Raw genomic sequence first — 25785 nt, 5'->3', positions numbered from 1 at the left:
AATCTAAATCCCAGCAAGAAAGCGAATAAGCGTATTTCTCAAAATGTTGAATATTTCCTTGAATTATTTCTTCCCATCCTCCCATCCTTCGCTTTTGCCTTTGTTTCATGTTTCCTCTTCCCACCTTTCTTCTAATCCCATCATGGATTTACATACATCCCTTCCAGACATTTTTCATGCTTCCGACCTCATTCTGTGGTTTACTTTCATCCGCCTTTACCCTATATCTACAACCTTCTCTCATGTTAGTGAGCTGTCTTTATTATTCCTGTTACTTTCTGCTCTCTCCTTATAATACCACACTGTACATTTTTCACAGGCCACATCAATGACCTCTTTATCTGTCTCACATCCTTCCTCGTGTGTCATGTTTTTGTTTTTTTTCTAAACCCTTTCTGTTTCTTCAACCAACCTTTCAGCTCTGTTCATACATTAAACTATGGTCTTTATATGGTACCTAATGCCAGCTAGGCAACACTGACTGAAATGCAGAAGTAGAGTACTATATTTAAGTACAAACTTGAGGTTCTTGTACTTCACTTTTCCTTTAGTGCTACTTCTACTCCACTTGAACCAGAGTTGTGGGGGCAACCCGTATCACACAACAACGTGTAATACAACCATCTGTCCACTAGAGGATTCTGTGTCAGTGTTAAGTTTTGCCCCACCCAGTCATGAAAAGTATCGTACCTTATGTTTAGTCACAAAAAGTACTTGCTTAGGGTAGAGGAAAAGATTGTGGTTCAGGTCAATATTAAGGTTTTTGTATTTTTCGTAAATAACATTACGTACGTCATGCAAGGTACTCAACCACGAGGCTCCTGGTTGATGGTCTTGTGATTGTTCCATCCAACCATCCCTGACCTCTATCACTATTTGTACTTCATCACATTACCTGTTTCTTCGACTCTAGTCATACATTCGTGTACTTTTATCACCTGAGCGAGCTGAAATGTAACACTGACACGGTTTCCTCTAGTGGACTGACAGGTGTATTACACACTTTGACGTGATACCTGTGTGGTGGTTGGGGATCCTACGTGCACGGTTGGGAATGACAGAAGTAAACTACCACACCATACATAATACTATCTCCATCTAATGAGAAGTAGTGGGATATTTTTACATAGTTGTATTGCTCATCCAGTCCTTTACTTCCTACCTAAATACCACTGTTGAAATGTAATTTGATAAGATGCAGGTCCTCGTAGATAAATACTCATTCTGTCTTATTCTTTTTGTTTAGTTCAGATGATCTAGAGGAAAAAAAAACATCAACATGAATGTATTAACCATGCAGGAAGGGTCTTGTTTGACTAAGTTTTAATTGTTACTTCTATTGGTGCATAAATTAGTACTGTAATATATTTTAAAGGTTTGTGTTGCTAAATGAGCAGCTGTAAGCACAAAAACCAAATTCTCTTTTTCACAGTCACCAAACATTTTCAGGACCTTCCATTTGGCAGCGCAGTTTCTCAAAGGCCTCGGCAGTGGCCTCGTCGTCGTGTGGGAGCTCCTCTCCAGTGGGAAAAGAGTCGGGGCTGGGCCGGTCCGACAGGCAGCTCTCCGAGGAGCACTCATCACCAGCTCCCTGCTGCTGCCTGTACAGGTGGTGCTCCACCAGGAACTGCAGCTCTGGGAGCAGGGAGTTGGAGACAGAAGAGGTTAAAGAGAATCGGGGGAAGAGAAGATGAAAACGACAGAAAAAGAAAGTCAGATATAGAATAAAGAGGCAACGTTGCATGGAGGATTAGAGGGGAAGCAGCAGGTTTGTGGGAATATTGAAGTTGAAGTGAAAAGTAAAAAGCACAAAATCATTGGGGAGATGAGAGCAGAAGGAGGACAAGCAAGAAAAGAAAGTGGTATGAGAAGAAGGCAGCCAATGGGAGAAAAGAGGGATTAAGAATAGCACACAGGAAAACGATATGGAAGGAAGGAGAGTCAGTGTCGGAGGAAATTCAACAAGAAATTCAGCACATAGAAAAACATTGCATGCCACACATTTGGATAAACTGGCAGCATTTAATTAACCCCCTGCACTGTTTACAGTGAGGGGGCAGGTAAAGCCACATCAGAGTGGGGATATGATTTCTTTAATCTCCATATTTGGCCTCCATGATCCATGGTTTTATGAGTTTTAATCCCACTCTAGTGGGAAACTACAGCACACTGATTATCGCCTGGATTTTCTGCTGTAAAAGACTCATCACCCTTAAAGCAGTTTAGCTGCAAAACTAATTGAAAAACAAACATCCTGGAGCTTCATATTTTACATATCTCCTCATTATTGTTTTCTTGCTTCAATTTATTTATTGGAAATTATTCTGTTTTACTGCATACACTCTGGACAGAACCATTAACATCCTGTGTTTGTTTTTAATAGTAATGATACACTTAAATCTGGATTTGCATTTGATTGCTGTGACCAAACAACCTACAGCAATATTAGGTGTTAAAACACTTCTCAGGCTTTTTTTTTTTGGAACCGAGCACCGAATGCTGCGAAAGGCCTATTGTTCTTCAAAGAATTCCTCTTCCCTATTATTCTCGTTCATTAAGCTGGTTGATCACATGAACCTAAATTCAGGTCAGAACAACCTTAACATGTTGATGATGATATATTAAGAAGTTCGTGCGACTTTGTAGAAGGGCGTCATCGTGGCAAAGCAGCAAAGTTTGATGTTTTCATATTTTGGACGACATGCTATAGTATTGCATTTTTTGGACCCAACATGCATGTCTCAAGCTGGTATCGAATCAATGACCTTCTCCACCAGCCCTAACCACTACACTATTGCGCTTGTGATACTGTGTCTTTCTTTTGTGCTTTTGAGGACATGCTATAGTATGACTTTTTTTTTTTTCATATTTCTGAAGACATGCCATAGAGTGACTTTCTTTTCATATTTGGGACAAAATCCTATAGTATGACTTTTTTTTTCATATAGAAATGAAGTTTCAGCATATAAGGCAGAAATAGGAGCACAAAAATTTACTTTTGTCATTTTGTCATGGCCATCAAAAGTGTGATCTAACAGACAAAATGTTAACATCACATATACAGCACAGTAGTGTTGATGGCTGGACCTGTAAGAGACTCTACCTTTCATTGTAGGTGTTCCCTTTTGCCCTTTCCGCCGTTGTCGAGGGGAGTTTAACAAGGCTGCCTGTAAAATATCAGAATTGCATCAGCTGCACAGAAAGCACCAAGAGAAAAGAGATTGTTTCAACACAGACAGAGGGGACTTTTAAAATGGAAAACAATTCATATAATTGTATTTCTATAATCTTGTTTCAATAAAACTGACTTCAATAGAGCATGAATTAGATTACCTTGTACAACTGGTTTGGGAGACGATCTTCATCTATTTCTGTGAAAAAACAAATAATCAATTCGATACAGCACACAATAAATAAGTGGGAAACAAACAGTTTGAAGCACAAACACAATGAACACACTAAAATATGATACACTAACTTTAACAAAACTACACAGTCCCGCACAGTCTCTTTAGTGCATCACTACTGTAGTCGAAGGCTGCAGAGCAGAGTGGATATAAGGTGACCTCCAGCCAGATGGTTATCTGACATACAAGCTGTGTTGCAGAAATGTTATCTCCATCTCTATCAAGCATTGTGGGTGTGATTATTGTATTTATCTTTTTCCCTATAATCTATCAATTAAAAACGATTTTTGCCAACAAAGAGGATGCTGATGCGCTTTCATTATGTTCCAAAAAAAAAAACCTGCATACAGCCAACTGCTGTTAACAGATAAACAATGAAACACCTTTTACACGAAACTCCCGGAGGGAAAAACAGTACAGTGGATCTCTGGAGCAGAGTTGATTAATATGCTTAAAAGCAGACAATAATGGAAATACATTTATTTACATTAATTAATAAGTACTGTAGGTACTATTCTAAGGTTTTTGATTTTTATGTCACTTAAATTAATATTATCAAATGTAAAACACAATGCATTCCTATACAGTAAGTTAAACCATTCATTGGTATATAAAAGGAGTGAAATTATTTTTACTGCAGCAGGCTACACCAGTAAAATGCAGTTTAAGTGTTAATGCATCACTATTAATAACCCAGTGAAATTATAACCCAGACCAAGCAAAGTTCAGCTGTACAGGGAATCCTTTCACTTTTGTCATTTAAGTAAATTTTTTCTGCTCATATTCATTATTTATTTGAATATTTCTTCCACTACAACAATACAACTACAATAATATGCAATGTTGGGAAAGCCCAACACATTATTTAGTATGAAGCTCATATGAGCTTCACTGGATGAAAAAAAAGCTCCATAAAAAAAGTCAATAAACATGACCCTGTGGTTACGCCATGAAAGGACCAAAATAGAAAAAAGTATCTGTTGACTGGAGTACAGTGAAACAATTAACTGTGATCAATTGTGAGTGTTGAACCTGAATCCAAATCTGCATTTTAAAGCCTTGACATTTTTTTTTCTAGGACACCACCTTGTTGCTTGGCAACCGATGCATCCCAAGGCACTGGGAAGGCACTGTGTTTTTGTACACGAGTGCCAGCGAGCATATGCATATATTATTCCAAATTAAAACTATGCACTAAGCTGTTCAAAATGCTAGTGATGTGCTGGTTTCTTTATTCCTCTATTTCTCTCTGAACCAAACACCAACCCAATGGTGAATAAAAACGTGACATAAAAGCCATTAAATTTCAGTTTGGGAAAGATTTATCTTTCTTGCTGTAGACAGTGATGCCTGAAACTGAATTTTAGTATCTCCCAGAAGTTTAGAAAGGTTCATCCAACCATTATGGATTTTTCTCCAAATCAATCCCAGGAAATGGGACATTCATGGACTGTCCTTCAAGTCACTGAGTAAAGCCTACGATCTATAAGATGGCACTTGACAGACAGATGTAAAACAGTCTGAAATGAGAGTTTCCCACTAGTGCAAAACGCCAGTCATTCCAAACATTTTGTACAACAACAAAAAAAGCTGTCAAACTGAGGCAGTAAATATCACGACAGAAAATACAGCATATTTTTAACACTATAAAGGCGAGGATAAATAAAAAAAAAATTATTGCATTTCAATAACAGGGGTTAACTTATCAAGAAATCTATGGAGTAAAAAAACATGTAGCTCCTACATTGGCCATCTTGTACACAGAGCCTTTTTGGTCAGTGCTAAGGTCAGCAGCTAAAGTTTTGGCCTTAGCTTGGCAGTCAATTTGTTGTTGTTGTTGTTGTTGTTTTGACTTATTTAAGCTGTTAGTTGTTTCTTTAGTTTAATTATTGTTAATCTTTTGTAAAGATTAAATTTACAGATAAATAACGATATTGGTTCAATTCCGATGATGATAGTTCTAACTGCAGAATCAATTTAACACCTGCTTTGAGATACTGTAATTAAAGAAAATAAAGGTGTCTTTATCCTTAAAACATGGACTCAGAATAACCTGTACAGATGATGATCAGGTATGTTTGTGCAGAAAAGTTGCAATAAAACTGGAGCTAAAAAATTTTTTTTTGATGTCTTTGTTTTTAAGTTAATGTTTACAATAGTGCGTAGGATGAACACACTGTAGCTGAAGACTAAAAAAAATAACAGTGCAGCTGTGGTTTAAATTGAACAAACAACAATGTTATTATTATTGTTAGTTGCAGTAGACATGGTTCAAATATCATTTGGGTCCAGGAACATAAAATGTGGCGTTCACACGGCTGATATTCAGATTGTTTTGTCTGCGTGTTGAGCCCATCTGTGCTGCAGAATGAGGAAAAAAAGCCAATGAAAAAAAGCCTTTCCAGCAGTGATGAGTCTATTACTGCAACTCCCAGCTGACTGAGTGTCTGACACAAAGCCAGATGAAAACACAGAGGGTCTTCTGATTCTTTACTCTGCCAAGTCGCTCCAATTTAGCTGTCTCCTGTATAGTAGCTGGTGTCAGGTTGTACTTGCTCAACTGCATTTTATGGGAAAAAATTATGATAACTGCTGCAACGTGTGTTAAATGAAAAAGAGATAGAGATCTACACACAGCCAGTCATGCATTTGAAAGGCTTGTTTTATGTGTTGGGGTTTTTTTTTTTTTGCAGTAGTTTCCTGTTGCTAGGAGCAAAGAAAGTGAGGCAAGGTGGCTTTCTCTTTATGCAAAAATAATAACAAGTGGGCCCTTTCTTTTAATTGTCATCCTCCTCCCCTGCCAGTTGGAGTTTAAACAAACGAGCCACTAAATGCACATATGATGCTGGTCTCTCTGAAGAAATAAAGAACTAAAGACCTAATGATAGTACGATAAAAATTTAGACATCAAGGCTTTGAATCACAGTGTAAAGCAAGACAAAACAATACATTTTGTTCATGATAATAATCAGGAAGTCAGCATAAAAAAGGCTTTTCTGAAGTCTAGAAAATATACTTATCAATGGGGTTTATATTCAGAGCATCACCTATTAATATCTATAAAATAAGATATTTTATGTGTTAATATGAATTACACAGGTATCAGTGTGAATTTTAATTCCTAATTGCATGTTTGGAGAATATGCTTCTTTGCTTTCCTGTCAGCAGTCAGTTGGCTTAGCTTGGCACAAACACCGTCCAGTCAGGGGGAGCCTGCTGACCTGGCTCTCCCTAATGGTGTTGTTTTTACACTTTGGTTTTTGTGATATCATTTACTGGTCCCACCTTTAGTAGAAACACAATATACCAAGACCACACCATGTGAATTTTAATGCTGATCTGCCCTTTTTCTCCCTCTCATTCCCTTTCAAGTCTCAAGTGTCGACTAATCAATGCAAAAGTGCCCCTAAAACCTTTTAAAAATAAATAATGACATTTTAGAGAGCGAAGATGCACAATATGAAGAAAGTAAAATAAACACTTCTGTATCAAATTAATATTTTCAGCTAAAATGTGAATTATGTTCATGTCATACCTTAAAGAGTTATGGATGTCTTCATTTCATAATAATGCTCAGTTCTGCTTTTGTTTTGTTTACATTTTAGTTTATCAAAAACCCAGTTTGGACCAGTCGGTTTTATTGCTGAAATCTAAGCAATAAATATTTGTGCCTACATGTGTCATATTCATAAAGGTCTTCATTTAAAGATGAAACAGTTCACGTTGTATTTCAGTATATTTTTCATGACTTGCTTTGATTTTTATACGATGTGTCAAAGTGTTTATAGAGGAAGCACACACTCCATCACAGAGAGCCTGCTGGTGCTGGTGGGGATTTAGTGCATCTTTTATTAATTGTAATGAACTCAAATGTTCTATTTTTGTTTACCTTTGTTTGATATAACTCAAGTTGTCTCTTTGTCTCTCTCCAGGAATCAGCCAAGACATGCAGCCTCCCAAAAAACGGGATCTTCTTCGCAGAAAACTCAACTCAGCCACCGTCTCGTGAAAAATTCTGCTTCCTCATTATTTATCCCGCAGCCTGCAGAGGCCTGTGCATCTGTGACTGTTCATCTGAACTGCTTTTGGGGTTCACAGGGCAGAGCAATCTGCAGTGCATTAAATAATGCAGGCCCTGTCTGATGTGGGGCACACCATTACTGCACCAGCACAGCTCCTCTCTCTCATCATCATATCTATTCCTCTCCATCCCCCTTTTCTCTGGCACATCCTCGTTCTCTCTCTCTCTCTCTCTCTCTCTCTCTCTCTCTCTCTCTCTCTCTCTCTCTCTCTCTCTCTCACACACATACTGTACAACTAGAACTCTGTCTCTGTCTGATTTGATGTCCGTCTTTGCCTCTGCCAGCCTGAGTTGTTGCTGTAATCTTGTTTCAATATCTGTCCTCTTGTCTTTTGTTACTGGCACTTCTGTCTCCGAATTTCTAGTTTCTAAGGCGCATATAGACAGCGAGCTGCAAACCAGTGTGACATTTAATACAAGCCAATCAAAAAGACACAAGGTGAACAGCCATACATTACTCCCCAAATATATCTGCCTATCATTGCCTAATAATGGTCATCACCCAGATTTGGACAAGATGGTGTTCAGCAGTTATAATGTTTACCGTGTTCACCAAATCTTAATGTAATGCAAATATTTGTTAATTAACACAAAATAAAGGCTGTGTTCCGAGTGGCGTAATTACCTATTAACACTCGCTATTTTGAGTGTATAAGTGCGTTGACACTGTTAAGTACAGAAACATGCTACGAGTACCCGGATGATGCATCATCAAAACTCAAAATGGCCCAAAAATTGACGGTGAAACTCACCCATTATAATTCACTCTCCACTCTAAAAAAGTTGCTATCATGGCTACGCAGATGAAGGGGCGGGTCAACCGACGTAACAATGATGTTAGTGGGGTTTTTTTTCCCAAATCCCTCTGTAACCTCTGCTCTTCTGCTCTGCTAGGACCATCAGCTGTTTTTAGTCAATTGCATGATATGATTTTATTTTTCATGTAGAGTTTCATTTATATGGACATAAAGATAACAATCTAACTTACGTAAAATCAGTTAGCCTGCAAACAGAGTAATGCAAATTGTTCAAATAAATATAATAAGCCAGCGGTACCGGCGATCTTAATGGGGAACGTGAGGTCGTTGGCCAACAAGACGGACGAGCTCGGCGTGCTGGTAAAGACCCAGCGGGAGTACTGGGAGTGCAGCATCATGTGTTTCACCGAGACGTGGCTGCACTCACATTTCCCCGACCACAGCGCGGCCGTACCCGGCTTCAGGCTTCACCTCCTCTCTGTGATGACTGGCCAGGTTAGGAGACAGCTGGAGAGAATCCACCAGCGCAAGGCTGCAGGACCTGACGGCATCAGCCCTGGGGTCCTGAAGACCTGCGCCGTCCAGCTGGCTGAGGTCCTACAACACCTCTTCAACCTGAGCCTGAAGCAGGAGGAGGTCCCAGTGCTGTGGAAGACGTCCTGTCTGGTTCCTGTCCCCAAGAAGAAGACTCCATCTGCCCTCAATGACTACCGACCGGTTGCCCTCACATCTCATGTGATGAAGGTGCTGGAGAGGCTGGTCTTGGCCCACCTCAGGCCGCTGGTGAAATCTTCTCTGGACCCTCTGCAATTTGCGTACCAGCCTCATGTGGGAGTGGACGACGCCATCATCTACCTGCTGCAACGAGCTCAGTCTCACCTGGATGGAACCGGTGACTCTGTGAGAATCACTTTCTTTGATTTCTCCAGTGCATTCAACACCATCCAACCACTGCTACTGAGTGAGAAGCTGCGGGTGGTGGGGGTGGACGCGCCCACCGTCTCCTGGATCAGTGACTACCTGACAGGCAGACCACAGTTTGTCCGTCTGGGCAGTGTGCTGTCTGATACGGTGGTCAGTGGTACTGGAGCTCCACAGGGGACTGTTCTGTCTCCCTTCCTGTTCACCTTATACACAACTGACTTCCAGTACAACTCAGAGTCTTGCCATCTGCAGAAGTTCTCGGATGACTCTGCAGTGGTAGGATGTATAAGGGATGGACGGGAGGAGGAGTACAGGGCAGTAGTGGAGAACTTTGTGGAGTGGGTGGGAAGAAATCACCTGCTCCTGAACGTGGCCAAGACCAGAGAGATGGTGGTCGACTTCAGGAGGAAGGCGACGGCTCCACAACCGCTGAGAGTTCTGGGAGAGGAGGTGGACATGGTGGAGGAGTACAAGTACCTGGGTGTGTCCATCGACAACAGAATGAACTGGAAGACCAACATCAACGCTGTCTACAAGAAGGTGATGAGTCGACTCTTTTTCTTGAGGAAACTTCGATCCTTCAATGTGTGCAGAGAGATGTTGGAGATGTTCTACCAGTCTGTTGTGGCCAGTGCATTGTACTTCGCTGGGGTCTGCTGGGGGAGCAGCATTGGAGCCGGTGACACCAACAGACTTAACAAACTGGTTAAGAAGGCTGGCTCCATCATTGGCTGCAAACTGGACAGCCTGGAAAAGGTGGTGGAGAGGAGGACGCTGAACAAACTATTATCCATATTGGATAATCCTGTCCACCCTCTCCACCACCTGCTGCAGGGACAGCGGAGCACTTTCTCTAAAAGATTCCTCCAGCTCCGCTGTCACAAGGACAGATACAGGAGATCATTCCTGCCCACTGCAATAAGACTGTACAATAACTCACCTCTGGCAAAATCCATCACAGTACAATAACACTGTTGACTGTGTTTCTTGGTTTGTTTGTATATTATATATATAGATATATACTGTACTGTATATATATATATATATATATATATATATATATATATATATATATATATATATATATATATATATATATATATGTTGACTGTGTTTCTTGGTTTGTTGTATATAATATATATAGATATATAATGTACTGTATATACTGTGCATTTTATATTTTATATTTATATTTTTACTGCTATTTACTGCTATTTTATTTTATTGCTTTTCTATTATTATATTATTCTATTCTATTCTATTCTATTATTTTATTCTATTGTTTCTATTATTGTCTTATTGCTTCTGTATGTATGCTGCTGTAGCGAAAAAAAATTCCCCTCGGGGATTAATAAAGTAAATACCTACCTACCTACCTACCTAATAAACAACACACTTTCTCTTTGCCTATTAGGTTTTTATTCTGTCCCTCAGTTTCTTCTTGTTCTTTCATATTCCCATTCCTTCACTTCAAAAATGATTTCTTCTGCACGACACTTCAGACACTCTTGAGTTCCCTCTTTCTCGCTTCTTCTCTTCTTGTCTCTGATCTGCTAAGCAGCGAGGATTGTTGAAGGTTCTCTCCGCACTTTCATTTGGAGATCAAGGTTAACTCTGACACATTTTACTGTTCGATGGCTAATTACTGAATCAAACAAGTGCACAGGCACATGCGAATATACTCGCACATACACAGAGACACATTAGGCAAACAGATCACAGAAACTAGTTTTTAATCTGTTCCAATTAGAGAAACTCTTGTTTTGAAGATAAAAACACAACTTACGTCATCTTGCTCTGATACAATGCTGTGATACGAAACAAATTAACAAAGATAGTCTCTGTTTGTATCCTCAACGACGCATCAACTCTGATTTATTTATTTACACATGAGAGAGAACACCACCCTCTGTTTTCTCACCCCGTGAAAATGAGTGTCTCTGCTCCACATTCCCTGCTGATCATCTCTTAGTTCTGCAGTGGGTCACCTTACACACTCACACTCCAAAGCACAGCAGAGGCAGGGAGGGAGGCAAGAAGCCCATGGATGACTCATACAACAGCATAACACTCCAGAGGCCCGCTCTTGTGTTTGATCATTTAAATCCCATGAGAGGACACACGGTTGTTTTTATTTCTCTAATGCAGCAGGAAGATTAGTGTGGTGAATAACAGAGTTGACATATAACATCAGCAATCAAAATAAGTTGTAGAAATATCTGGAACTGTGTGAAACTTGTTGCATCAAGGTAATTTGATTGCGAGTTGGCCTGTGAATCTGAATTAATCACATTGCGAGTAGGAAAACCTGATCATACAGTCACATGTAGGGCATGACATGGTTTTAGGTTAAGGTTTGAATTGTCGATTTGTCTGTGGTTTGGATAAGCCGAGGGTAGGCATGTTGTGGTTGGAGTTAAAGTATAATTCTAGTTTATTAGAGCTTAAATCTTACTTTTGTAGTATTTGCAAACATTTCTGTCTTGAGCAATAAAGCTGAGCGGTCTAATGAGCAGACAGGTTAGAAATAATCACTTTACACAAATGTAAACCATATTTTTTCAAGGCAAAAACTGACTGTAGATAAAAGTGGATAGCTTCCGGGTGTGAAAAATGAGGCCAATGCGAAAGTGCCATAAACTGCATTACCACTGAGTGCCACTAGTGGCGGGCTCCACAGAGTTCCATTCAACTTCTGTCATGAAATAAAAAGTCAGTAAATTTTTCCACTAGTCATTTTGATGCTTTTACTAGTTATTCATTTTCTGGCTGTCCATCTGAAAATAATCCCATTAACTAAAATGTATGTCTCAAAAAGCCATGGTTTTGGGAGCGTGTCTGTTTGATTGGCAGGTCTGTGGTGCAGTCAGGATTCCGCTAACGGAGGGTGGGACGTAATGTTGTCGGCCTTTCTAATCAGACCTCAGTCAGATATACCACTCGCTACTCTCCAGTTTATCCTAATATGGTTACTTCTGGCTCCAAATCGCTCCAAACCAGCAAGATGGCGGCAGCCAAAATCAGAACTACAGGCTTCATAATGGCTGTTCTCAATGCATTGGGTGATGTCAGGTTAATAATCCTCACTGACCTTAAAAATATACCATGAGCAGTCAGATGCATGCACAATTCAGTATGTTTACAGCTGACAGTGTGGGTCATAATTTATATATTTCCTAAATATGTTCTTTGGGTGAAAAATGTAGATCTCTCATGAATTTAATTGAGGTCAGTGTTGAAGCACTGAGGTGAAAACGAAGAAATAGAAACTTTGACGAAATAACACGGTCATCCAGCAAAACTGTTTAACCTGTCCAATCAAATAAGTGCAATGGCACACTCTTGATATTATTTTTGATCGCCTGGAAGTCATTACTGTAATAATAATAATATAATTTATATAGTATTGTAACTCAGCTCAAACTGGACGTCGTCAATTTTATGTCCCACCTGTAGCTGATGCAACACCCTCCTAAAAACACAGAAACTTGTGTTTTTTATTTAATGTATGGCTGCTTTCTGTCTGCTTGCCTGCTAACCTGGAACCTATACATCAACACGTCCTTAAATCTCCACCTCACTTTAACGAAAGTGAATTCTCGATCAAGATTAGGGTCCGCTTCCAGATTATGAATACAACTCTATACATAAGTGACAGAAATAGTCATTATGTGAGAGTGTGTTTGCATTTCTGGGACTTACCAGGTGATGATTGATCACTGGACGCCACTAAAGTGGCAGGTGTCGGTCTACGTCTTCTGATCTGAAAAAGAAGAACAGTTTTATTTGAAAGTGAGACTTAAATCATGTTGGGAAAAAGCACACCTTAGTGATTACATATAGTTGCTGTAATGACCATCAAGTGTTCTGAAATATTGATTGATAAATCACAAGCACATCAGACTGTAATTTCTCTCAGGGTTTGTCTTCAATGGGTTAAATTGGATCAAACAATCAAAATGCTAATATGCACCACACTGAAATTTGCCTGTTCTTATTACTCAACCAATCATGGAATGTCTACCCGCCTTTCCCTCCCTATACACATTCCATGAACGATTGTATGGTCAACGCAACGTTCACTCTCTGTCATAAGGCTGTCAGACCAGGAGCGGCCTGTGTGATTCATATTTTGGGTTTGGTAGTCGTTCGCTTTGAAGAAACCTGAGCCGGACGAGAACAATGCTGGCTCCTGCAGTGCTGTGCAGTGAGATCAGCAGGGCAGCTAGCCACCTGCTACTTGCTTCTTGGCTCGTGGCTGCTGGAGTGTGGCAGCTATGGACGGTCCATAATGGACCGCTCGGACAATACATGACAGAACATGCACATTTCACTGAGCTGCTCAGCACTTGGCATGTTTAAAACATTCTACCTCTAAGACAGCTGCTAGTGGACATAAAAACTGAATTTTAATAATAATAATAATAATGCACATGCATTTTGTTTGCAATTTGACTGCGAACAGGCCAAAGTGTACAATAACATGTATGAATGTTTTTGGTGTTAAAATCAAGCTTTTAATAACCTTTTCCTAGGTTAAACTGAGGCAAAAATTAACTGCCAAGATTTCCAATGTTAAAAGAGCCACTTAAAAGAAAAACTTTGCATTTACTATTAACCTAACTCTAACAGAAAAAGGCACAACTGTAGGGAGAAAAAAAATGATAACACTCTTAAAATTCACACCAGATTAAATTAAGACAATTAAGCACAACCTTTTGAGCGCACACTGATTTCAACCGTTGCCTTTTCAATGGGAACAAATAGTTGTTAACAATGATTTACACACCGACAAAACAGAAACCCTTTTTACTTGTCACCTTGCCAGACTGTGGCTGTAATCACCCCCCATTTTCAGAGAGGTACCATGATCTGAAAGATTTCACCCCCATGCTGATGCATAGTTATAGAGTCAAACACTGCGGACAGACAACGTTGTGATACAGTTGTTAAATAGCCTCAGCACTGCAGTTTTGTCTCTGAAGTTATTGTATTTAAAGGTTATAGGACAAAGCACAATGATTCATTTTCAGTCAGCTTCACGATTAGGCGATTACATTTCATGTTTATTGTGCCATAAACATCAAAAGCTGAGATGGCGATTGCTTTACACACACACACACACACACACACACACACACACACACACACACACACACACACACACACACACACACACACACACACACACACACACACACACACACACACACACACACACACACACACACACACATGGCTGACAGGGTTGCTGACAAATGCTGGATGTCATGTCAGCTCCAATGCTCTTTGCATCGTTTCTAAGTGCTGCTTCTGCATTTAGAACACAGTGCAACCTCAGCCTAAACACACAGCAACACATTCTATTTTAAATGACAATTGAAGTTGGTCAGTAGCTAAACTCTTTTCTATTGAGATTAGAAAGTACAAAATTTTGTTTTGACCTGAACTTTACAATGTGAATCTACCGCAAAACAAAAAGATGGACTCTTTTTTTTTTTTATTACAGGTGTCAAAATAAAAGTGAAAATAAGGAATCAGGAACTGATTAATTGGTTTTGGATTACAATCCCAGGGTGCAGGTTTGATTTTGACTCTTCTAGTGCCACATTTATAACCTCTACACTACCCTGACATGCAATACAGATGAATAACAGAAATAATATGCAGTACTGAAAAGAATGCAGAGTCAATGGTATGTCAATAGCAAAATCAAATATAATTGGCTATTCATATTTGAAGAGGCTTCATTACCTTATGAACCACAACTATGGAGCACAGGAAGGTTCTGAATAAAAGGAGCCACTGAGTGCCTTTACTTGTCTTTAACCGGCAGGCACAGATATGTTATTTCTTCACTTCCAAGAAAATTGCTGACGTCATATGACACACGTCAGCTATTCAGTGTTACCTCCTTGCAGCACTGCAACCCTCTCTTTTAGCTTGTGATTTTCTTTTCTGTATCCACTCTCCTTGTCGCTACTGTCTGTGTCAGGTCTGATAAAATCTCAGCTGCAGTCAAGATTGATTTTTCTGAGCAAGAAATTGGTTGAGGATAACCACAAATAAATCCAGGCATGCCAGAGATGCAGTGTTTCAAAATAAGGTTTCAATCGCTAAATTGCCCAAAATGAGATACATTTTCTCAAGCAGCATCGGCATGTGACCAAACAGAGAGCAACTTGGCAAGAAGCTGAGCAATTCTCCCACAGTAGGACAAGCAGATGAAAAACGAAATAGTCCTTGCCATCATCTTGTCTGTCTGCATGTTGGCGCATAAATGTTTTATTGTGTTAAAATCTTATTGAGAAATAAAAATTCACACCTTTGTAGCCTTAGGCCAGAAATATGCCTGCTTGAAACTACGCGCTCGCACGCACGTGATGGCTGCATTGCGTTTCCCGCGTCTGTTTGGAGAGTTATTTGAGCACGTCTTTGGAAATTAAAACAATGTGTCCGCAGGATGCAATATACACGAGACCGGTAAGGACAATATAGGGGCAGTCCAGAGATATGAATTGGTCAGGGACCTGCAAAACTATACAAGTTCAAGACTGTTACGTACATGGAGGGAAGAAATTGCTAGAAAAACAAAGTAGGGACGTGCCAATGGCATGTTTTGACTCTCTGTGATCTCAGAATCAGCTAAATAGGAACCCCATCAATGGTCTCCATGTTTATTGCGTACATCAGGCAGGTCAGAATGTTTGAATTATGTCGTTTCTCTGGTGTGCCATAGTGGACCAGTAACACGCAGAAGCAAATATGTAAGTGATAACTTTTACGAAGGAAATGGTTGTAAACGCGACTCAAAAGTATATTTTTCCGGCCTTAAACATAGGATATGAAGGTTATGAAAATAAAGGCATGACTTTCTGATCCCCTGGCAAAAAAATAAAATATAAATTAGGTCCATTTCACCTTGGTATTTTAAAGCAACTCCATGAGTATGTTTCACTGGTGAGTAAAGTCTCAGCTTTGTCTGTCAAAGCTACAGATAAATGTGTGTTAATGTGATTTTAATATGTATTTTTTTTTTTAATCATGACAAACTGTAAAGTTTTGTACGATTTTTTTTTCACTTACTGTTTTATTGTGCGTTAATTGATTTATGCTGAGTATTTACAACCTACTTAGCCACCTAAGAAGCACTGGGGGGTCAGGTTTTGAAAGCTGCAATAGAAATATTTTACTAAGTATCCTTGTGTACACTGTAAATCGTGTACTAAAATTTTTAGCCGTGTGTGCGTGTTTTGTTGCCGTTCCAGAAAATCCACCCCGCCAGCCCACATTAAACCACGACGAGCCATGGCTGTGTAGAACTGATTATACCCAGGGTCATTGTTATTCTTCTCACCCGACAGCACAGCGAACCCCCTGATCCTTCGCTCACACACATACCACCGCTTACTGGACGGGCTCACACCTCAAACCACCATGCCTGCCTTTCAACCCACAGCCCGTTTTAAATGCAGTTCTGTCACTTCTCACAACAACGAACAAAACCAGCCTTTGAAAGTGATGGGTGGGCAGGAAAAACTGTGCATGCTTGATATTCTTGTTGTGTGGGGAGGAGCAGTGGAAAAAAATACCCTTGGCTGGAAAATATAGGTCAGGCTACCAGACAGCAGAGTCAGAGTCCTTTTTTTATATTGAAGGCCCAAGTTGTGTGGATTTGGCTTTACTTTCTAATTGGTTGGGTTCCAAAAGAGTTCAAGACCGTATTTTGCTGTATCTTTTTTCTTTGCCTTAGTAATACCCAATATGTAGAAAGATCAGGAGTCAAGTGTGTAAAACGTGCTTCAACACAAATTATAGATACAGCTGAAAGCAACTGAAAATCTTTCATGTTTATGCAGGTTTAACAGCTGCGGTTTTCAAGACTCTAAACAGACCTATTTCGTTTCCTGTAGTGGACTTCTGATCCCTATCATCCTCATTTCTCTTAAAACTAGCAAAAGTTATGAATTATCATGCTGGTAAAACAATGTTCATGTTCAGATTTATGTGGTATTAAAGCCTGTTCCCATTTCCAAGAAGGAAGGATGTGGCAGTATAAAGAGAGATGTACATGAAATGATTCGAAAAGGTCGGGGGAGGTCAGACAGCTCAAACACAGCTCTTTCCTGAAGAGGACTGGTGTTTCTCTCTGTGTAAACACTGACTTATTTTAAGTAATGTACCTAAATCATTTTAACTTACGTAATGTCAAATATATTGTAAGTAACAGTACTTATGTGGGCAACTTTTTTTTTTAAATTATTTTCCAAAAAATAACCATGAAGTTTCGGGGTCTAAGCCTTAAAGGTCTCCACGCCAAATGGACCCTGCAACACGCCAGCGGGCTTTGACAAAACAACTGTATTTGACGCCCTGGGAGTGAGAATGAGCTGAGCGTTATCCAAGCGTGTATATTTAGCATTTTGATGGCTTTTGTCCATGTGTCCATGCCCATTGTATTTTCACATTAGCACATTTAATTTTCAGTGGAAGCTGGACTAAGCAGGCTGGCAGAGCTACAGCTATTGTTTGGGTATTATTGCTTGAAATAGAACTGACCTTGGTGGCTTTTCTTATCAAAGAATAACCAAGCTCATTACTTATTGAGGTAGAAGTAAAGACACACAAATCAAAATCCACTTTGGGAAATCTGAAAGTGAGAAGTCCTCCCATTAACCTAACCTGGATTTTACTGAGAAATCAGTTGTAGTTTTGTAGTCCCTGAACAATCAGAGTTGTTTTGTGGCCTTTAGCAGAACTGGTAAGCTGGTTACACTGAGTCAGAAAATGATTAAAAACAAGGCTTTACCAAAACTTTGTTATTTGGTGGGCCAATAACAAATGGGCAGTTCAGAGTTGCCAGAGATTCGGTACAGTGCGCAGACCATATCAGTCCGGGTGGATTAATGTGATTCCTCATCCTACATCCTGTCATTTGAAATATGATCTTGGTATTGTTCAGGCTAAAATCAGGGCTCAGCTATAACAAATCCTCACAGACTCGCTCATTTAGCTCTGAATAGGAGGGATTATTGTAGTCACAGGACTTCCACATCATTGACTTTTCTTTTATCTGAGTTATTTCATTCCTCTGCCTCTCACCTTCTATCAGTCCTTTGTTTTTCCTTTTTGACAGCCCTCCTTATCATTTTGTCTCTTATTGACTCATATCACACAGACAGTAGCAGATGGGGAGCAGTAGGTCCGATGCATTACACAAGCTTTAATTTTGTCACTATAATAGATCCAGGAAAACTTTCAATTTTCACAAAGGTAAGTTCCTGCAGTTTATCATGAAATACAGGTGAGATGAGGGCATTAGTGGTGACTGAAACCGAGGCAAAAGCTACATGTTAAAGGATAAAAGTCAGCATCCTAGTTAGTAATAAGCATTGAATGCCAAGGAAAAAATTAAGTTTCGACTTATTTTATTCTAACAAAACCCTTGTTTGACTGTTCAACATACATACTTGCTACTATTTTATACTGTATCTTGTGTTTAACCTTTTAACTTTAGAGGAAATGCCTCGACAAACTGATGTGGCAACATAAAACAGCTTCAGATTACTTTAGCTAGGGTTTCCTTAAATATTATAAACAGCTGAATAGAACTGCTTATGCTGCTGTAACTCTAAAAACATCCAAGACCAGCTTCAGCAAAGTAAGAAAATACTAAATGTTATTTGGTTAGCTACTGATATGCTCCATGGACTTGGTAATAACATTTTGCTAAATAGTGTCGTAAGCTAGTAGGTTGAACTAACTTGTCGCAGCTTAATTTAACTGATAAACATATAAATTAATACATTTCCTTAAACTTTTGCTCCTTAAACTAGAGCCCCTTGTGCACCACTGCCGCATCTGAGGACAGATCTGGTGCCTAGTTACATTTGACAAGCTACGATTGGAAAGTCCCAGCTCAGTAGGGGTTTCACAAATGGGCAGTTGCACTTTTAAAGCAGGAAAATTACAAATACATTTTTTTTTTTTATCATTTAAGTAATATGTGCATCTCCTAGTTTAATTATTATGTTTTAATTTAACAGGTCATAATTAGTTCATGTGCAAGAGATACACAGTGTGATAATAATAATCTGCAGCACTCAAAAATAATTGTTAGGAAATGGCCTTCCTGAGGCAACAAAGGAAGGACATTGAATTGTTATGTTCTCAGTGAAGGACAAAGTCAGTCTGGCATGTCAGCAAAGGGAATATTAGGGAGTCTCAGCCCTCAACTGTCTGTGATAAAAAAGACAATTATGTCAAAATGTCGTGATTTATCATCTCAATGAGGAATATACTGCCTTCATTTATGAATATGAACAAATTTCTCATCTAAACGATGGAGGAAAGAATTCATTATCTGCTCTCCGTTTGAAGAAGACAGAGTATGATTTGATATTGATTTATTGAACACCATTGTCACTCTAATTGAAACCCTAATGGCAAGAAAACATTACATTAACTACTGCACTAATCAGACTGCTGCGTATGTCTTGTGATAATGGATTCATTATTATCTGTACATTTGCACTTACTGGCATTTTGACATCAACTGCAAAGGTTTTGGGGGAATTACGTGTTGGAGTTGGACATTAGGGTCGATACTACTGTTATATCTGCCACTTTGATTTAAGTGTACAGCCAGCAGCTGGTTAGTTAAGCGCAACACTAAGACTGGAAACAAGAGGAAACAGTACTAAACCCCAGTAAAATCAATGTGTAAGGCTAGTTGTTGAGCTAAGCTAGCTGGCTGTAGCCTTAAATCTCCCTCACAGACTGGTATCCGTCTTGAGTATCAATCAAATGAGCATATTTCCCATGATGGAAGTGGAAGCAGAAGTAAAGCTCTAACTAGATATGAGCTATTTTCAAGCCTTTACTGGCCCTATGGTGTATTGAAAAGGAGATATATTCAGTTTCTTATTTTGAGTTAGATGACACTCTCATGGCCGTTGCGTTTGATATGACGCTGGAAACAGGAGGTTAACTTCAGCTCACATAAAGACTGAAACAAGGGGGGAAACAGGTAGCCTTGCACCATTCAAAGTTTTAAAAAGTCACCGTCTGATTGAGAGTGACCCAACATGAGAAAGCAGTGCTGTCATTCATTTGAATGGCATCAGTCCGTTGACACAGTAGGGGAAATGTGAGACTAACAATTTGTAGGTTTATGTGAGTTTATGATCCGGGTTGCTTTGTGGCTGATTGCAGGGATTTATTTGAATCAGGGTTGCTGTTTCTCCATGAATCCTGTCCTTAACCCTCCCAGACCCTAACAGAGCGTTCATACGTTCATTAACTGTAAAACAGACACGGCTTTGTAACCTTGTGCCTCCCGCTGGACTCAACAGACATGAAAAACAAGAGAAAGGTGGGAATTGCCTCAACAGGAATAATACAGTGGTATTAGAACAGTTTCCACAAATCTACAAACAATGTATTGTGAACTGAGGACCAGGCAACAACTAATACATGTATACAGTATGTAACAGCGAATATGTCATAAAACTGTCAAGTCAGGACAGAGTATGTAAATGATATATGCTCAACACAACAACAACCCCCCAGAGGTACAGAATAATGAGGCCAGATTCTCCCAGTCATTAACAAACACATATTAAAGCAGTATCTAGCAGATTACTAAAATGTCAAACTACTCCTTGAAATACTCAATCAAACTGTAATATCATTATTATATTAAAGCAGTTTAATATGTCAGAAACAAACAATACCAATCTCTAGAAGTGGGAAGAACAACTTAATAATTGCAGGGAAAACAAATAATCTCTACAATGTTTACATCATTCAGTGACACCATCTGGTGTTGGCCTCTATCGTACACAGTCAGTTTGGCCTCACATAAGTACACAACGTGCCCTAATCTAAGGTTATGATATCAGTGGAACACACTGTATTGTGTGGATAAGAGGATGAGTGTGTGCCTTTGTTGTCAGGGTCGGGGAGGCTGTTCTGACTGACACAGTTCTCCACGGAGGCTGATTCACCGTGCTGCGAGGTGTCAGGTTGCAGGGATTACTGAACCATAGGTGAAGCCTCCCTGGCGTGACATTCATGAGCATGCTTGCAAACACAGACACATTTCCCTTTTGGTGTTTTTACATCTCAACATCTCCTTTGTTTATTTTATTTTTTTCTCCTAATACCAGACTGTCAGGTTGTCTATCGCAGACATCTGTCTCACACACACACACACACACACACACACACACACACACACACACACACACACACACACACACACACACACACACACACACACACACACACACACACACACACACACACACACACACCATATATACGTATAACTACACACTTGAGAATCAACATACCATGCAGGCTCAGCAGTCATTCAGTGTGCTTAGAATAAATTGAAAATGTATCCTAAAAGAGTAAAGTCCCCGTGGCAATCAGGCAAGCTTTGGTCACGCTTTTTGAGGTTGCAAACTGAGATGTCTCTTGAGTCTGTGTAGGAAAAGTAAACAGAATTTTGCTTGTATGCAGCTAAAGCGGAGCTCTGTTTGCTGGTGAAGAGGAGAGGTAGATTAACAGCTGTCTGAATGTGTCTTATATTGAATGGCTGCAACCTGCTGTCAGACGTGTGACAAAAGTAACACAGACGGTGGACATTGGACACCAACTCATGACATCAAGACGCAAACAGGACAGACAGAAACACCTGAGCAAAGTGAATTACATCTGTATCTTTCAGACTCCCATAGGAGACAGAGAAACAGACAAAATGCACTGCAAGGATGCACAGACAGATTTAAAGATATGGACACACAATTACAGAAGATAAATACACTCCAAATATACAAATGTCCCACAGGCACAAACCTACAGAGTGTAGTGTTCGTAATGTCACTGGGCTACTTTTACAATTAGTAAAGTTTTTCAGTACAAACACACATATTACTTTGGGTTACGGGGAAATTGTCACAGTTTTGCAAAGTGTGACATCAAAGAGACCTGCACGGTGTGTAAAGTTTGTAAAAACTCAGATTAAATGTGACGGCTGAAACTCATTACAGCACGTAAGACAAACAGATGCAGTGGAAAAGACAGCTAAATAGCAATCACCTCACTTTTCAGTGCCACCTAAAATAACCTGGAAGGACAGCAGTGGAAGAAAATTTCAGAAATGTTGGCATTTCATATTGGGAAAACCATAGCACCCATTTTCACAGCTGAGAAGCTTTGGTTCATTAGGATGCAGAAAACAATAACAGAGGTATGAACCACTCAGCTGAAGATATTTTCCAGACGTAGCACATGCTGGTATTGTGTTATTGTTGCACGGCTGCTCCTAGTATTTTTCTTGAATATGTTTCCATTATTCAAAAGGATAATAACCTTGCTGGTGGTGCTTTTCTCTTGTTAGTCTTGCACATAAAGCCTATAAAGACGTTACTGAGGGAAGGCACAGCGTTTTAATAAAGAAAACTATTTTTGTATCATGTTTTGTCTTGAGTTTATAGACTGAAAAATACAATCAGGATTTAATTCATGCAAATTTCATCCAGTTGTACGGAGGAGTACTTAATTAATGCCTCATAAAGTAACAAAACAATGAGGTAGGTCAAAAATAAATACAATAAGTATATGAATATAAAACAGAATAAATAACTGAGAATATAAAGACTTAAGACCACAGTAGTAGCCGATGTCCTATGAACATGCACTGTAGAATGATAGTAATACAGTGCGAGTTAGTGAAAGTTGTGGACTTGAAGGAAGGTTCTGAATGTACTTAAATATATCAATAGTGAACAGTATAACTATAAACCGCATCATATACAGTGTTACACTGTATATACCAAAATATGACCGACGGATTAATTTGGTTACGTTATAATAGATTAAGCTCACCAACAGCATAATATATTGTTAGATTTAGCCTTACCTCTACCCAACAAGTCCTCCAACCCATACGACCATATAGGTGGTTTCTTCCTACCCTGAAACACAACCCTCAGGAGTGTTTCCTAAATTGGAGCCCAAAAACCACTTGGTTTGGGAAAGACGATAGTTTAGTTTGAATTCATGATACTTTGAAATATGTTGTGGAATAAAGTTACTACTTTCTAAAACGCAACCTTTGTTTTTATGGCAACAGTAGACTTGAATTTAAACAAAACTTCCCAACTCGAGGTTGGAAATGGGAAGCAAATAGTGCTCTTCTGCACCAAAGTCTGCTCTTGTGTTGAACCATCCACCCAACCTGCCTCCTCCTCACATGGAAAAACTCACATTATCTAGACATTATCTGAAGTGCTTCACTTCTCCGGCTCTATTCTAATTGATTTTCCAATGGCACCGTTTCCTCGGTACCGGCACGTAAATTTAACACATTGCATTTAACACACTTCTGCTTTAATAATGAGTACTTTAAAAAAAATACAGAGTCGCAGCATTATAAACTGACCTGACAGGTTGATGGACCTGGATATCTTTGGTACAAAACCAAATAGTAACGAGGGTAAAAAAAACCTTTATAAACCATGATCTCTATCATCTCTCTCCATGATGGACGTTATTTCTGCAATGCTGGAGGACATTACAGCCAAACACAATTCTAGACAGAAAAAATCTCCAGATTTTGCACCATCTGTCTTATTTGCTGTCGTGTCTGTTCATTACAACTATGTGTAGGCAAATGTATGTTACAGCGACCCTCCTCCTACTAAAATGCACGTACACACCAACACATGCAGCTGTTCCACAAACTGTTCCTCATATCTGAGGCGTATAATCGTTTAATTCTAATATTGTACCATCTCAATCTTCACCTAAACTTCACCATACTCTCAAACAACTCCACAAAAATGTCCACGCAAGGGCAAAGAAGTCACCCACACATGAATCAGTCTCCTACCATCTTTCCCTCTGAGTCTCACAGTCACAGGGAGGAAAACAGTGCACAGCAAAGAGAGAGAGAGTTAAAGGGGAAATAAGAGGGAGAGACATAGACGAGGTGTTGCCAGACTCCTAAACCTTTACTGGCTTTACTCAAAGCTCATTCATTATGAACGACCTGTCCTGTTCATGTTATATTTATATAAATGAGAAAATGGGACACCTCTTTTCACTATAATCTTTACAGGCACATGAACTGCACCCACAGGGCTTTTTCAGTCTCAAGTGGACGTTGTTTTTTTCTCCTACTGTATGTGATGAAATGATGTCGAATTTCGAAAAAAAATCCAGACTTCTGGCATCTTTCCATCTTTTCAAAAGTGTTCTAGTCATAATTTTCAATGAACCAAGCAGTAAGAATGCAGCAAGAAATACTCATATTGATCACAGCAATATAAAATGTTTATCTTGCGATGCCACATAACTTTTGTCAGCATCTCACTGCTGCGGGAAATCGAGCAGTTGGCCTCTTAAAGCAAAGTAACATCAACCCCATGGAGACACATCAATACGCTGCAACACCCCTATTTAACACTGCTGCGATACCGTGCCTCTCTATGAATCAGCCACAGTGAGTGCCGGGGGGAAAAAAATCCATCCTAAATCCATTGTGCTCACATCAGCGCTGCATTCAGGAGATACATGCTGCTGATTAGATGTATTGGAGTAATAGGATACTGAATATGTGGTTTGTTTAAAGCAGCAATTTCTCATGAGACCATACAACAGCATCTGGGACGCGGAGCGTTGAGTTGCTCAGCTGTATGACTGCACCTGCTTTCTTTGATACATAGAATAAATGTTGCTCAGTTATGTGTTCCATGTTTTTCATATCACATATAAACTATGATGCCGTCTTACAATTTTTTTTACACAATAATCTTTACAAAACTTCATCACTCTACCAGTGTTACTCATGCGTAGAGGTATCCTTAAATGCCTTCAAGTCCTGAATTCCCCACCTCCTCTTCCTCCCCCTCTCCCTTCTCCTTACCTGTTCAGCTGCTTCTGGGTCCAGGTGGGTGTCCAGTAAGGGGACGGTGAACTGTATCTTCCTTGGGCTCCCAGTTTCCATGGTGGCACTGTCTGTCAGAGAGGAGTATAGGATGAGAAGAAGGGGATGAAGGACAAAGTAAAAATCCGCAGGAAAGAAGGAGGCTTGGGAGCTGAAAAAGAAAATAAGTGGGTTCCAGCTCAGTAAGAAACAGGCAGATTCTTTGAATTTCTGTCAGACTGTTTTATGTCCTTCACTTTTATCTTTTAACACACTTTTCCCTGATTTTCTGCTTTTTGGTACCCTATTCCTGTTCCACTGATTTTGTTTTCAATCCTCAGCACCTGCCGGTGTCTCTAGTCTAGCTTCCCTCTCCTTTCTCTCTGCTTCTCCAGGCTCTCAGCGCTCAGACAAGGGCATTCTGGGCTGGGAACACCTCTCCTTCACTCTCATTCGCTGTCCTCGACTCCTTTCGCACAAAGTCCCACCCTCTCTTCACATTTCTCTCTGTCTGCATTGGCTGTCTGAGCTCAGAGCTGTTCTGCAGCAGCCTCTGCACAGACAGCAGAGTGAGGATGACAAAGACATACTCTCTCTCTCTCTCTCTACTAATAGAGTGGGAAAGATGCCGCATCTGGGCTCCGCTTTAAGAGTATTTTTAAAAATCACCTACCTACA

General features: G+C 39.7%; 1 protein-coding gene across 1 annotated transcript in view; it reads right to left on the bottom strand.

Annotated features, from left to right (window-relative positions):
- The window catches only part of LOC138616540 (protein phosphatase 1 regulatory subunit 1A-like), a 31754-nt gene extending 6216 nt beyond the window's left edge, over window positions 1-25538 (bottom strand). Inside the window, exons 1-5 of the mRNA XM_069690916.1 lie at window positions 25108-25538; window positions 12873-12933; window positions 3334-3371; window positions 3104-3167; window positions 1453-1635 (exon numbers count right to left, since the gene is read on the bottom strand). Coding sequence (XP_069547017.1) covers window positions 1453-1635; window positions 3104-3167; window positions 3334-3371; window positions 12873-12933; window positions 25108-25188 — 427 coding nt within the window. The 5' untranslated portion in view covers window positions 25189-25538. The remainder of the gene's footprint in view (window positions 1-1452; window positions 1636-3103; window positions 3168-3333; window positions 3372-12872; window positions 12934-25107) is intronic.
- Between the last annotated feature and the right edge of the window lie 247 nt (window positions 25539-25785).

Source organism: Brachyistius frenatus, unplaced genomic scaffold (assembly GCF_029030835.1).
Source record: "Brachyistius frenatus isolate BFR_SWC_R1_liver_20210118 unplaced genomic scaffold, ASM2903083v1 Contig_10, whole genome shotgun sequence".
In the NCBI taxonomy this organism is placed as follows: domain Eukaryota; kingdom Metazoa; phylum Chordata; class Actinopteri; family Embiotocidae; genus Brachyistius; species Brachyistius frenatus.
This window is presented reverse-complemented; position numbering and strand designations above follow the sequence as displayed.